The 15,552-nt window shown below is 38.9% G+C and overlaps 3 protein-coding genes across 3 annotated transcripts; 2 read left to right on the top strand and 1 right to left on the bottom strand.

The window, feature by feature from the left end:
* Positions 1-436: 436 nt before the first annotated feature.
* Positions 437-2,916, top strand: EXO70F1 (exocyst subunit exo70 family protein F1). Its single transcript, XM_011074775.3, has one exon. It carries the CDS (start codon positions 657-659, stop codon positions 2,619-2,621), a length of 1,965 nt encoding a protein of 654 aa, XP_011073077.1. The 5' UTR covers positions 437-656; the 3' UTR covers positions 2,622-2,916.
* Positions 2,917-4,427: 1,511 nt separating this feature from the next.
* On the bottom strand, positions 4,428-8,726 carry KING1 (SNF1-related protein kinase regulatory subunit gamma 1). The gene is made up of 6 exons (XM_020692648.2): positions 8,338-8,726; positions 7,495-7,667; positions 6,778-6,975; positions 6,399-6,674; positions 5,509-5,672; positions 4,428-4,944 (listed from the first exon to the last, which is right to left on the bottom strand). Exons 1-6 carry the CDS (start codon positions 8,501-8,503, stop codon positions 4,647-4,649), a joined length of 1,275 nt encoding a protein of 424 aa, XP_020548307.1. The 5' UTR covers positions 8,504-8,726; the 3' UTR covers positions 4,428-4,646.
* Positions 8,727-12,266: 3,540 nt separating this feature from the next.
* Positions 12,267-13,674, top strand: LOC148788777 (uncharacterized). Its single transcript, XM_088878138.1, has 4 exons — positions 12,267-12,475; positions 12,649-12,774; positions 12,853-13,126; positions 13,243-13,674. Exons 1-4 carry the CDS (start codon positions 12,267-12,269, stop codon positions 13,672-13,674), a joined length of 1,041 nt encoding a protein of 346 aa, XP_088734264.1.
* Positions 13,675-15,552: the final 1,878 nt, after the last annotated feature.

The raw sequence follows: 15,552 nt of genomic DNA, 5'->3' as shown, positions 1-15,552 counted from the left end.
CAAAAAATTTTTTCAAGAACAAAACAATAAAAATTGGATTAAAGATAATAATACCTTATATTATAGGACCCATAAATATAATTAAAAGAATTATTAAAATTTGAAATAGATTGAGACAATGAAAATAAATTAGAATACTCAAAGTAGTAGATCCAAAACCAAACCACACCCACTCTTTAAATCATAATCCCTCTTTTCTTTATTAAAAAAATGAATTCCACGGTCAAGATATTCCAAAGTCCAAACCCTATAGGTATAAGGCAAGTACCACGTAATTAATTAATCTTGTTTATTGGTATAATACTAATTTAATTCCCAATTTCCGGTTTATCCAAATCTGATTCCCAACCGCCCGGCGCTAATTTATGAAATCAAGCCGGTCTAAACCACCTCCCGAATTGATTACACCCTAAAACCAAACGCCCCCCACGCGGCTTTTTCCTTATCCCGATTCCAATTTTTTTCCGATTTCCCAAATCAGTCAATCAATCGCCAAACAAACAGACGGAGTAGAGAAATGGACAGAGCAATTGCTTGACCGAAGACGAATTCCCGTCCATTTCGCCCCCAAATTCCAAACCCTAATTCACCCAATCTCAATCTATATACTGTCATATACACTCTCACTGACAGAGGAGACAGTGGAAGAGAAGAAGATGGCGGCGACGATCGAAGGCCAGGATAAGGTGTTGGCCACCGCACAGCGGATTGTGCAGTCTCTGGGGAACACCTCCGACGCTGACGATATGCTGTTGATTCTGTCGGCCTTTGACAACCGCCTCTCTACTCTCTCGTCCTTCGTCTCCTCAGACGAGAATTCCTCCTCCGGCGCCTCGGTTGCCCCATCGTCGGCAGTGGATCCCCGACTTGAAGCCGCTGAGCGGATCATTTTGAACGAAGCCGATTTGTCTTCGTTTACTGAATACTTGAACGTGGTGGATGAGATCATTCATTTGGCCGAGGAATTGAACCTCAATGCCGTTGACGCCAGTGATGACGTCAGGGACCGTGCGGAGAATACCCTGCAGCTCGCCATGACTCGGTTGGAGGATGAGTTTCGTCACGGGCTGATCCGGAACACCGTCCCCCTCGACCCTGACCGCCTCCACCGCTCCTCACTTTCTTCCTCCGCTGCTGCTATAGCAATTGCTGCGACTGAGTTCTTGAATGACGAGGAGACGAGTGAGAGTCTTGAAGATGTGAGCAGCGCGCGCTACAGCCACCACAGCCATGGTAGGGGTGTGAGCTTTGGGGGGGATGAGATGTCTCTTGAATTGATCCACCCGGATGCTGTGATCGAACTGCGTGAGATTGCGGAGAGGATGATTCGATCTGGGTATGAGAAGGAATGCTGCCAGGTCTATTGTAGTGTTCGTCGTGATGTTATAGATGAATGTATGGTGATTCTTGGGGTGGAGAAATTGAGCATTGAAGAGGTTCAGAGGATTGAGTGGCGATCTCTGGATGATAAGATGAAGAAATGGATTCAAGCTGTTAAAGTAGTTGTTCGGGGTCTTCTATCTAGTGAGAAACATTTATGTGAGCAGATTTTTTCTGGGTCTGATTTGATTAGGGAAGTTTGCTTTCTAGAAACATCAAAAGGTTGCGTCATGCAGTTGTTGAATTTTGGTGAGGCAGTTGCGATTGGGAAGAGGTCTGCAGAGAAACTGTTTAGGATTCTTGATATGTATGATGCGTTAGCTCAGGTTTTACCTGATCTGCAGGACCTATTTATGGACGAAGATGCAGGTGATATGGTGTGTAGTGAGGCCAAAGGTGTATTAGATGGGTTAGGCGAGGCTGCTATTGGGACTTTTGTGGAGTTCGAAAATGCAGTTCAGGGAGAATCTTCGAGGAAGCCAATACAGAATGGTGAGATTCACCCACTTGCGCGATATGTTATGAATTATGCAAAGTTGCTTGTGGATTATAGTGATACTCTCAATTTACTTCTGGAGAATGTGGAGGTTGTGTCAGACAAGCCAGAGAGGGAGAACACTGATAATCCAGAAGAGGAAACCATGTCCAGAATTGCCCGGCGGCTGCTGGCACTGATTACTTCTTTGGAGTCAAATATTGAGGAGAAGTCGAGAATGTATGAGGATGCTGCAATGCAGTATATATTTTTAATGAACAATATACTTTACATTGTAAAGAAAGTGAAGGACTCTGAGTTGCGAAACCTTTTAGGTGATAACTGGATTAAAAAACGGCGGGGACTGATTCGACAGTATGCTACACAGTACCTTAGAGCATCATGGAGCAAGGTCTTATCTTGTTTGAAGGATGAAGGTATTGGTGGGAGCTCAGGTAATGCATCAAAGGTGGCTTTGAAGGAGAGATTTAAGAATTTTAATGCTTGCTTTGAGGACATTTACAGGATTCAGACAGCTTGGAAGGTCCCAGATCCTCAACTCCGTGAAGAACTTAGGATATCCATTTCTGAAAAAGTGATTCCAGCTTACCGCTCATTTATGGGAAGGTTTGGGAGTCAACTAGAAAGTGGAAGGCATGCAGGAAGATACATAAAATATACTCCAGATGATTTAGAGAATTATTTGTTGGATTTATTTGAAGGATCACCCCTTATTCTGCATCATATGAGAAGAAAAAGTACATGAAATGCAGGACTCTGGCTGCAGGTATGCTATTTGTCTTCATCGAGGAACAGAGCGACTTTGACTTTCAGCTTGGTGATGTACTCCTCTTGTTGGTTTGGATGTGTTGGACACAAATTTTCGTGAAAGATATCCACACCCTGCTACACATACTGTAATAAGTTTGTAAATGTACCTTATTATCTGTGTGGAACTAGATATGTGTCATGTATTTACTTCATGAATCACATCTAGAGTTTGACTGGACGACATCTTGGGCACGATTTGTCTTTTCTGAAAACTATTTTACTTTTCTTCATGTGTATTGCTTTATTGCTGTATATGAATATGATTCTGTTGTAGGCTGATAGTTGGTTAGTATTGCTAGAATTCTTCCAATCCTGGCTCTCGTCGCCGGTTTTCAGGAGTTCGACTACCTGGGGCTTGTTTCTGTTCATGAAAAGGAACTCAGGATATATTTACTGAGACCTGTTCCTCGTGCTGTTTAGCCTGCACCAAAATCAGACTACTTTGTTTACTCATTTTTCTTTACTAGTGCTTTGGCTGGATAAATTGTGTCCTTGATTGAAAGTGGAAGAATATTGCAACCAGTATCCAGATAGCTCAGTTTGTCTCTGGAGCAAAAGCTCCTGTCTAATTTGGCTTGGGTTCTTTATCATTGCTTGCAGCTGTTTGCTTGGTACTTACTTTCACACAGGTAATTTCTTTCATTTGGTGAAAACCTATTATCATAATAGAATGCCATCTTTGTATCTGCCCCTATAAGTAGTTCATTATCCCATATTTTGCTGGATCCTAGCTATACAATGCCCTGGGTTGGATCCTTAATGTGTTTTGCCATATTTGGATAGTGGAACAGCCCAGGCTATAATTTAGAATCTTCTGCTACAGGATTTAGATTCTTGGTTCGTAGAAGTATTCATGGGATCCAATATGAAGATATACTATCAACTCTCTGATACACTTGTGCACTCCTGATAGGTGTCAAAACTTCGGGATAGTCTCTCCGTAGCGAAAGGATAGTACATATAAAACACATGTACAATATTGATAACTGGACAGCATATTTGATAGTTTTATACTTGTCAATGGTAATAGAATGTGTATTTGGTTATGCTGAAGCTTTCTCTTGTATACTTATGATAAGGTCACAAACACAAGGTTTAAAATTTCCTTCACAATATTTCGTTCTCTTTCTTGTCACTTTCTTGCTACTGTAATGCCAAAGGTTTTGTTCAGAAATGAATACTGTATATCTTCTTTCGTGTTGCATATTCTTTTTGAAGATGACGGATTTGGTCGGTTTCAAAGAAGATACGTGTAGTTTGAGGGATTATTCAGGAAACATGAAGGAAGAGGTGTATCTATCTTCTTTCTGTTTGAGTTACAAATCCTGAGATTTTGATCTCTTTCAACATGCTGCTGAAACTCCATTGCTCGAACTTGTTCTCTTACGGAGCAATGTTCAAAAGGCTACCGGCTGCATAGGATCTGTGCCTTTCACCAACTAAACGCTACTCTCCTTTGACAGATTACAATCGTCCTTAACTAGGACTTGAAAATGAACCAAATTACCAATTAGAGATCGAATTTTAAAGACACGTTTGAGCTTGATCTATTAAGTACAACGAAACTAAACTTAAAGACCATTTCCGTCTAGTAAAGCCTATTAGCCAATTTGAACTCGATTTCATGAGTCAAAAAATGATAAATTATGTATAAGAATATAATAACCCAACTCATGTTTGGCTCGATACTTCCCAAGAAGAAACTAAGCGCTGAACAAATTTAGGACAACGATGCAAATCATATGAGAAGACAGAGCACAGTCATTCAAGAACTCTTCCTTCTTCTGTCCCATGCGCATACAAGAGAGTGATAAAACAAAAAGAAACAAAAAGACCTTAACCTACAATTACAAGAAAGGTCTCACATCAAATCAGTTAAACTCCACTTATTGATTAAAACGACAGAGCACTTGCCTCCAAACTGCAATGTCGGCCGGGAATATGTTTATTCGCAAGTGGTTTAGACCCTACTATTGGCGGGCAGCGGCAGGACGCCGTCGAAGAAGTCTCCAAAATAACCACGAGGCTCGTGCACCAGCTTCGAGATTATGTCTCTGAGTGTGATGACTCCCTCCAGATTTCCAGTTTCGTTTACCACATAAATGCGGTGGATCTTCATAGAGTCCAGTTTCATAATGACTTCTTTCAGTGTGTCGTTCCTGCGGCAGGTCAAAATCCCGCTGCGCAACGGTGACTCACTCTGAGTCTGCTCTAGATAGCTTCTAACTGCTGTCAGGAAGTTCTTGGCTGTGATAGATCTGGATTAAAATGCCAAATGAGAGAGAACAAAGAAGGTTGTTGACTTTGTCATTGATTGACTAGACTGAGAACTTTAAATGAATGAGCATTGGATGCAATATTGCCACGACACTTTCAACTAGGTAAAGTACCATAAGAATAATCACAAAACTCTCGGATGCGTAACTAACAAAAGTAGAAGCACGCAACAAAAGAAAAGAACATGTAAATTTCCTCATCAACGACTAGACCATGTGATGTTATGTGTAACTTTCTGTTACTGGAATAATTCATCTGGCAATTCATTTTCCATTCAATGCCGATATTAAACTGAAGAGCAACTAATCCTCGAATACAAGGAAACTACAGAATTTTAATTCCTTATACTAATAAGATGAATAATTGAGATTCAAATGAGTGATTACGCACACATGTCTACATGAATAGCATCCCACAGCATCAGAACTTGATGACTTCAATCCCCATTGAAGATCTACATGAACTACATTTATTATGACTTCAAATCGGTATTTAAATTTGCAATAATCAAGCATGTATGTTAGCTGTGTATGTAGACCACGGACCTGTATTCCTTGTAGATTCCGGGCGTGATGAGAAGGAATTGGATATCTCTGATGCTTATATTACCAATGGCCTTACTTCCATCACTTGCGACAACAGGTACAGCTCCAACTCCATCTTGTCTCATTAGTTTAAAAGCCTGCAGCACCGGCTCATCCTCATATATCTGCAGATGGCAAAGACAACACATGCACAAAAAGTCAGTTAAGAAAGCAAGTGAATTAGATGTGAGGTTAAAGTGCAGTAAGGCAAACTAGACAAGTCACTAAAAGGAGATTTTGCCAACAAAACCCCCATAACCTGACGGCCCAACCCCCACAAGCAGATGAGCCCCAAGTGGAAATGAATGATAAGTTTATTTTCATCTCATTGCTTTATAGCTGTTGATTATTCGATGTCCTCTCATCTTTCTTGAAAACACCTGACCATATTTGCACATAGCTGCATTTGCAATTTAAACCAATCCAAGCTGCAGCAAAGTGTAATAAGGAACAGATTACCCTGAAATCTAACCCTAAATGTCTATTTAAGCTATCGTCAACTCAAAAGAAAAGATAACACAAAAAGAACAGAGAAAAGTCTCTTGGTGCGGGCACGTTTAAGCTACCAAATGACACATGAAAGAGAAAAATGTAAGTTAAGTTACAGTAGATTTGGACACGAAAATAGAAGTCAACTTATACTATATATGAATTCATTTGGTAAACAGAAAGCAGAATGTTCAAGTACGTCTTCAGGTTGACCAAACAGATTACGGTAAACTTTATCTCAATCAGAAAATGATTATGTTTAGAATGAGAGCTGCAATAATAGAACATTACCCTAATACCCAACACCTGGAGTCCAGTTAAAGCCTCAAATTAATGCATAGAGTAAATAATATCTAGATAACCTTTATCATGTGGCTTGGTTTCATTAAGGGGAGACCTAGTTCAGACAGCTTTTTTGAACCCCAGCTTTCGAACCAATGAAGCCCAGCACATTCTTCTAGCATGTGAATAACGGCACTTTGAGTGATAATGGTATCAATCTTAGCATCCCCTAAATCAATCACCGGAACGCTCTTCATTCTGTACTTTGACAGCAGCAGCAGCATTGTCAAAAAAGAGTTAGATTTCTGCAAAGCAAGAAATGGAGCCCAGCGAAACGATCCTGAGATATCTCCAACCTGTTTTTCATTAATAAATAGTGACTCAGTTCAGGCAGCAAAATATTGGAATGTGAAATGAACTCAATTCGATTAATGCGAAAAAGCAAGTTGAAAGAGTAACCTTTGTATTTTTGTAGAAGTCAGATGAAGTAAGAGTCTCAAAAAATTTTCCACAAGTGGCAGTTGGAGAGTCAGGGTGCATGCTTCTGAACCTTGGAGAAGAAATTCCGCTAGCCGCCGCAGCGACAGCAGATCCAACATCATGATCTAAGCCATTCATGGCTGAATCAAATGCTGAGCCACCTTCCATCTTTTCAGACTGAAGTAGGAGATAACAATCAGAATCTTAACATAATTAGAAAAGTAGAATCTACTCGATCAACTTTACAGGCCCATCGTAGACTATAGATAGACGATGAGGTATATAATAACAGCAATAATAATGTCTCAACTGATGTGACTCTCATCCCTCATCATTGAGCTGATACATTTCTATTTTAGTCAAGACCAGAACAACTTCTACAGTTGGTATTATAGTGCGATTAACCCATCGTAGAATCTTCCACATAATCAGAATGAGAACAAACACAGAAGAGGACAGAATGATTCACAAATCATAAACATAAAGAGTTCAAGAAAAGTGCAATCTGCCCAAACTAATGCTTTGTATCTGTTACATTTTCTAATTTCATGAGACAGATGAAATGACAAAGGTATAAGTAGTCCTTTTTTAATTCAACCTTAATCACTTCATAGGAGTCATTAGGAAATGTAATTCTAGCCATCTAATCAAAGTTATTTAAGAACTTCCAAGTTCAATTATTATAGGGGAGCGGACCTGATGCAAAATCCATACAACAATGCCAGCAAACTCTACAATGCCTATGTATCTGTCAATCCAAGTGGCATCTTCAGCTGCTTCGACATCCACCACAGGAACACTAAGTATTTTGTGCCGGGCCAGTAGCTTCACAGCATCTGCCAGACTTGTATCGGATCTTATCTCAATAACTGTACCGAAAAACTCCACAGGATCAGGCTGAGATATCTAAATAATAGCTCAGCAAAGAGAGAGAATTATACAGAAAACAGAGATCAAATAACTTGTCAGACCAACTTCACAGAGAATTTTTAAGGCATTATTTGCTCAATATACAGAAGTACAAGGAGTTCACCACACTAGTCTATCAAAAGGAACCAATCAGCCAAGAAAGCCGCAACAGTGTAGGATTTCTTGGGTGAAATCAAATGCTGCTATGAGATAGGTTTCTACAAATTTTAAAAGAACACGCTTCCAACTGTCAGGAGTACATCAGAAATGATTCTTGATGCAGCTCTGACCTATGCACAACAGATAATTTTTAGGCGAATTATACAAACACAAAAGTATTTGTTTAAACCAATTTTCATTCTTTCTGTCCTCAATATATTTTCCCCCAACGAATCTTTGATCGATCACCTCAATTTGCCACAACCAATCTACCCCTTTTTAGTGGGTAATCCCAACTCTTTTTCTTGATCACCTAAATCGTCATAAGATAATGCACCAAACACACACACACTTACACACAGCGAAACAAAATACTAGACACCGAAGCCCACAAATAATATAACAATCAAGAACAAGAATCAAGCCAAATTCTTGCATAAAATTAATCAATTGATGGAATAGAAATATTGCCTTGTGATGGATCAGGAGGGAAAGCAGATACAGGAATACTCTCAAAACAAGCATTGAGCTTCTCAGTTGGGCTCAGCTGCGGTTCCTGCACATCCCATAAATCCTCCACTTGCATCCCCAGCTTAGCTTCTGGGCTCCTCGGCGTTTCACCTTCTTCCACAACCATATTTCTTCTTCCTGTCCACTATTTTCCACACACAACCTCTCACTCTCTCTCTCTCTCTCAAAAGTTAGACCAGAATGAATAAAATCTGCCTACTACCACAGTGACAAAATTTGGGTTGCTTGTTTAATCACTCTCTTGAAAGTTGACGCATACCAAAAACCAATCATGCTACCGATATCATAAAATAATATAAGTATACTTGTGCGAGGATTCTTGTTCTGGTACCACTCTGGTGCATGGTTATTCTATGGTCCAGTGTTGAATGATTGATCTTGGTCGTTTTGTCTTGATCTGTAACACGTGGCGACATGGGCCTGCAGGTTGATGGGATTTGGCGCAGTCAAAGTTGGACACGGTGAATTCGGGTCATTCCTCAGTTCTTATCCATTGAAAGCTCTACATTGAAGCTCAGACTTATCCGAATTTCCATTAAAGCCACTTGCAATTAGTTATAGACAAGTTTGAGGATGTCTTTTTCATTATATTTTTTTTATTTTTAATTTGGTTAGTGTGATGACTCAGCTTGTAGATCTTTTTTATTTTAAATTGAATTGGAGACAGAGGGTGAGACCAAAACTTGAATACAATATGGATAATGCTAATTCAATTATTGGAAGTCAATTCAAAGAGAATAAAATTTTTAAAAGAATTAATTTATTATTGTAGCATCATCTATATCAGTATGTATACTATATAATTATTGATCATCATTACTCTTTTAATATTTTGATCTATTTTTTTATCTGCATAACTAACTTTCGATATTTTCTCTCTCTTTTAAATTTTTGTTATGCATTTTTCTATCTCTTTAATATACTAAATTATTATCTTATTTTGTGAAAATATATATTTTATATTGATCCGGTTGAAATCCATGACCTCCCTGGTCAGATGAAATGATCTTCTAGGGCATTTGAGATTGTTATTCCTCCCAAACAAATGCAAGGACCCTGAGAAAAGAGAAACATATCGTTAAGCTTGCTGGGGTGGTCCCTAACTAAAATCCTCCGATGCTTAGATCAGTGTTTGGTATCCAGGTTTTCAATATGTAGGTCATTAGCAAATAAGCGAGCTCAAGCAATCTAAAATAGAATACTGAATGTAATTAATGTCTTACCATAAATGCAATGATCATGGAGTGTTTATAGCGTAGGAGGGGGTTCAGTTGTCCAATAGTTGTTCGCTACGTGTATCGGGTCATCGGGGTGGGTCGCGAGTCCCGATCCGATTGGCAATCTGACCCTATTAAAAAGACACGGATCCTCTGTGTAAACTTACAATTTTAAACTCCTTCAAGGGCAAAATAGTCTTTTTAGATAAATTTAGGATTATACTCATCATATATATACTTTACTGAATAATAAGAATTATATAAATATTTTATTTTGAATAATTTTAAAAAAACACACACACACACATATAGTGTACTACAGATTACCAGTTATAATATAGCAGATCAATGCCCTGCTAGTGTTTGGTCTGTAAATAACTATCTTATCAGTATATTTGATAGTCTGTTTGGTCACCTATTCTAGTAATGAAATCCTTCGGTTGATACATATAAATCTCTTTCTCAAAAAGTTGTTGAGGAACATTATTTTTACATTCATTTGCCATATTTCGTAATAAAAAATACGTTGCTAGGCAAGTAATATCCTAATGGATTTGGTCATGACTACTAGTGAATAGGTTTTCTTGAAATCCACCCAGGGTCTTTGGGTAACCCTTTACCACTAGTCTTGCCTTGAAAGTCATTACCTCCCCATCTACCCCAAGTTTCTTTCTGTAGACCAATTTGCACTCCACAGGCCTAACACCTTTAGGTGTATTTACCATGGTCCATACCTTGTTGGAATACATGGAATCCATTTCGGATCTCATTGCCTCAAGCCATTTTTTCAAATCAATGTTGGAAGCCCTTGAATCATTATCCAACTGATTAGTCAATCCTATCATATCGCATTTCTCAGACAGAAGAGATACTCTAGATATCCTTTAGAGGGTTCGTATCTCGTCAACACAAACCTCAAAAGTTAATGATGAAGTCACTTCTGCTTGAGGAGTTGCTTCGCTTGATTCTTCAAGCAATAACTCTTCCTGTTGAGTATTCGATAGAAAATATTTTTTGAGGAACACTGCATTTCTCAAAGCAAATACCTTTTATTCTGAGGTATTATAAAAGAAGTATCCCATAGTTTTCTTTGAATACCTAATAAACCTTCATAAACTAGATCTTGAATCCAACTTATCTCCAATTAATCTTTTAATGTATGCGGAACTTCCCATACCCCACGATATTCATAGGAAGGAGACTTGTCATGCTATATCTCCATAGGAGTCTGGGTTACAGTCTTAGATGGTGTTATGTTTAATAACTTGGCAGTGGTCTCAAGTGCATAGTCCCAGAACGATAGAGACAATTCAATAAAACTAATAATAGATCGAACCATATTCAACAGGGTTGGGTTCCTCCTTTCAGGAACACCATTAAGTTGTAGCGTTCCAGAAGAGTCCATTAGGAGAGAATCTAATTCCCTTTTAAGTAACCCAGAAAATCACCATTTAAGTAGTCACTCCCTTGATCGGATCGAAGGACTTTGATTTTGCGACCAGTTTGATTCTCTACTTCAAGTCTGAACTCCTTGAACTTTTGAAGGCTTGAACTTGTACTTCATTAAGTAAACATAATCATACTATAATCATCATAAAGGTTATAAAGTAGTTGTTAGACTCCACCAACTTCTTGATCTTATCTTTGGATATATGACCTAGTCTAACATTTCAAGTTTGTGCTTTTAGTTGGTTATCCAGCTTTCTTTTCGATTGAATATTTATAATCGTATTATGGTGTGGAACAATATATAAGACATTATGTAATTTTTCAAGCATAAATGAGAACTATTCTTCATCAAATAAAAGTATTTTTCATTAACAAGAAACTTGCGGTCCTCCTAATCAAGAATGGGGATCGAATACAATATTCCTGATCATGCTATGTACAAAATAGAATTTGTTTAACACTATCCTAATATCAGGGTAACAACTAAATGGACTTCTCCTAGAGCTGTGGCAGCAACTTGTTTGCCTTCTCCTAGCTAGAGGATCATATTCCCTTTATTTTTACTTCTTGTCGTCACCTGCAAATAATTGCAAATGTGAGCTCCACACTTGGTATCCAAATACTCAAGAAGTATTGTTAGTAACCATGTTAACTTCAACAACAAAAATAACTTGGACAAAAGACAAGGTACTCCGTGCAATTCCTCTTCTAGTGTCCTTTGACATGGCAGAAGGGGCATTCATCTTCCATCTTTTTGGCCCTTCACCACCATTTTTATTTTCTCTTTGCCCTTATCTTGAACTCCTTTACTTCCACTTAAGCCCTTAATCTTTTTTTTTTCAATCCAATATTGGGTTTTCTTTGCCCTTGGACTTAGAAATCAATGGTCCCCCAAGCATGACAAGAGTTGGTTTCTTAATCGTCGACTCATATTGAACCAACATATTGATCAGTTCAAGGATGAACTTCTCAAGTCCATTCATGTTGTAGTTAACAATAAACGGATCGAACAAAGGGGGAAGTGACTTAAAGAACACATTGATATGTGTCATTGTCCAATATCATGTTCATGCCACGTAGTTGCTCAACAACTGAGAGCCACTTGACACAATAGTCATAGACGTATGGTCCCTCAGTCATCTTCTCCCTAAAGAACTCCTTAGATAGCATGCTTTTGGGACTTATTCCTAGGTACACTCTCCTATGACTGTTGCTGATTTCCGCCCTATTTCGTGTTGCAATATTTTGTATAAGATTATTGCAAAACTACTTGTCCAAAGATTGAAAGTGGCGTTGGACAAGTTAATTAGTCCTTGTCAGGCTGCATTCATACCTGGTAGAAGTATTGGGGATAATATTATGTTGGCACATGAACTCTTTACCGGCTACAATCAAATGCGGTTACCACGGAGGTATGCGTTAAAAGTGGATATTCGCAAGGCCTACGATACAATAAAATGGAATTTTTTGTTAGTTGTGTTGCAACTCTTCTGGTTTCCAGTGGTATTCATGAAATGGGTTGAGGAGTGTGTCACCATTTCATTCTCGGTGGGGATGAACGGAAAACCGTATGGTTTTTTTGCAGGTGCTCAGGGCCTTTGACAGGGCGATCCACTCTCGCCATACCTATTTGTACTTGTGATGGAGGTGATGCACCTGGTATTCTTACAAATGATCGACGAAGACGGGGGCTTTACCTTTCATTGAAAATGTGAGCCTTCTCGTATTTTTCAGCTGGGGTTCGCTAATGATCTCTTATTGTCTGTCGTGCTGACATTGACTCTATTAGAGTATTCAAAGACAGATTGGATCGATTTGGGACGTGGTCGGGACTACGACTTAATGTGGAGAAGAGGCATCTTATTATCTCCCAATCTGCACATGGACTAAAAGAGCAGATGTTAGCGGTGCTTGGATTTCAGGAGGGGCTTCTATCGATGAGGTACTTAGGTCTTCCTTTGATCTCTTCTAGAGTGTCTATTTCTGACTGCCAACCTTTACTGAAAAAAATTGATGAACGTATTGCTGGTTGGGAGGGCTTGACACTCTCATATGCAGGGAGGGTGCAAATTATTAAATCTGTACTCACGGCGTTGAGTGTCTACTGGGTTTCGGCATTCATACTACCAAAAGGGTTATTAAGAACATTGAGAAGCACCTGCGGACTTTCTTATGAAAGGGAACGGGGAATAGTGGTTACGCCAAAGTGGCGTGGAAGGAAGTTTGTAAACCACTGATTGAGGGAGGACAAGGGCTGAGGAATATTAGCACAATGAACCGTGCTCTAATATGCAAAAAATTATGTGATGTCATCCGGTGTGATAGGACTTCCATTTGGGTTGATTGGCTATACGAGGGACGACTATGTGATGCTTCAATATGGACTGTCCCTGATCATAGAGGCTCATGGAGTTGGAAGAAAATGGTCCATTTGCGAACGTGGCTGCGACGAATGGTGGAATACCATATTGGAGATGGATGTGACTTTTATCTCTGGAATAACCCATGGCATCATCTAAATCCTCTTATGGAGAGATTCTCGAGGGGGCTGATCACCCTTAGTCTTCGTGAATCCATCAGGCTTAGCTCTGTCATCCAAGCAGGTCAGTAGCAGTGGCCTCTCATTACTAACATAGAGTACTTGAAGATTACTCACATGCTTCCACCGATTCATGGGGATAATGATCGAATTATTTGGAGATTTGCCGGTGGAATCCCTACGACCCAGGCTCTATACCGATTATTTGATCCACCAGGCCCGAAAGTAGGTTGGACTTCACTACTTTCGGGCGCTTTGAAGATACCTCGCCACATGTTTATCTTATGGCTTGCTATATTGGATAAACTACCTACGACGAACAAACCATGGTTATCTCACTTAGGTAGATGTGTATTATGTGATGAGGATGAGGTGGAAACACACACACACACACACCTATTCTTTCGATGTCGATACAGTCGCCGATGCCTTCACACTATTAGACGAGTTGTACGCTTAATGTGGCCTAATAGAGATTGGACGACGGATGTTGAGTGGGCTGCAAGGAGGTGGAGGGGTAAACATATCGTCAATGTGGCCTATCGCGCATTACTGGGTGCATGTATCTACCATATATATAGAGAGAGAAATCTTAGACGATTCAAGCACTGAGCGGAACCCGAATATTGTAACTAACTTAATTGTGGAAGATGTTAGACAGCATATACTTAGTATTACCTTAGCTAGCTCTATTAGTATACATGCACTTTATAGATTGTGGCGTATCTCTTGGCCTGTCGAAGGAAACACTACCTGATTTATGATTGTTGTACTATATCTTTTCCTTTTTATGAAAATTACAGTTACCGAAAAAGAACTCCTTAGACACCGCATACATAGTATACCAATCCTATATTGCATATAACTCTTCTAGGCGGAGGTGGACCACAAAGGTGTGGTCTAAGTGAGTGTGTTATTTCTATATCTCGTCGATCATGGTTGCTAACATTAGGCAAAATGTGCCTGACGGTCATCACTATGCCAATGTTTGAACTCTTTGCGTTACACATTAGTAGAAACCCTTCAGGAAAGGAAGTGAGGGGAAGTCTATCAATCACATAGGTGCGATTTTTTAAATTCAAAATAATTTTGAGATTTTAAAGCTAATCGGCATAGTTTGTTTTGATATGAAAACTATTCTCAAGTGTAACGGAAAGCGATTTTTTAAACATATTGATCTACATCGAAATAAGAGAAAGCGAAATTAACATTATGGATGGAAGATTTGGATACATCGAGCCCATGCTAGATCATTGATTAATTTAAGGGATGCAATTGATAATATTCCTACACTGTTAAAATGTTTGCATTTCATACAATCATGGACCTAGGTCTCCTTCAATTGGACTTCCACCAATGGCCTCTATTTCTGTTACTTTCTCCACCAATTTATATTTTAAAATAAAAATTAAAACCTCACCCCTAATCTACTCTTATTACAACTTAAAATAAAGAAAACCCAATCATAAGTTGGGTGAAGGTAAACCTTATCATTCCAAGGCAATAGATAAGATGGAGTGAATTAAAGAGACATATAGACCTCATCAAATACACAACAATAAATAAATAAAATAATCACATGGGTCTAAGGGCTTCGTGATCATCCTTGTCTATTATTCATCACATTAAATAACAAATATATATCATATATCATGTATGTAATATAATATCTTATATTAAAGCATATATCAAATATCTGTCAGTATCCAATATCATACACATTCATTTCATATACCAAAGCGCATGCAATCTCAACAACTTGGACGTTCCAAATAGAGTGTTAATTACAAATACAATATAAAACTCTAAATTTTTAAAACAGACCACCAAGTGGTGCATTGGTGGATGATTCCTTCCTCCATTGTGTAGACTTGGATTTGAAACATAGTTGTGCCCCAGGATTTGGTGCCTATTCGCAGGACCATTCTATGCACGGTTGGGCGGCCAAAG

This window comes from Sesamum indicum, linkage group LG3 (assembly GCF_026168435.1).
Source record: "Sesamum indicum cultivar Baizhima isolate 11 linkage group LG3, ASM2616843v1, whole genome shotgun sequence".
Classification (NCBI taxonomy): Eukaryota; Viridiplantae; Streptophyta; class Magnoliopsida; order Lamiales; family Pedaliaceae; genus Sesamum; species Sesamum indicum.
The sequence above is the reverse complement of the archived record's forward strand: the minus strand, read 5'-3'. Positions and strand labels throughout refer to the sequence as shown.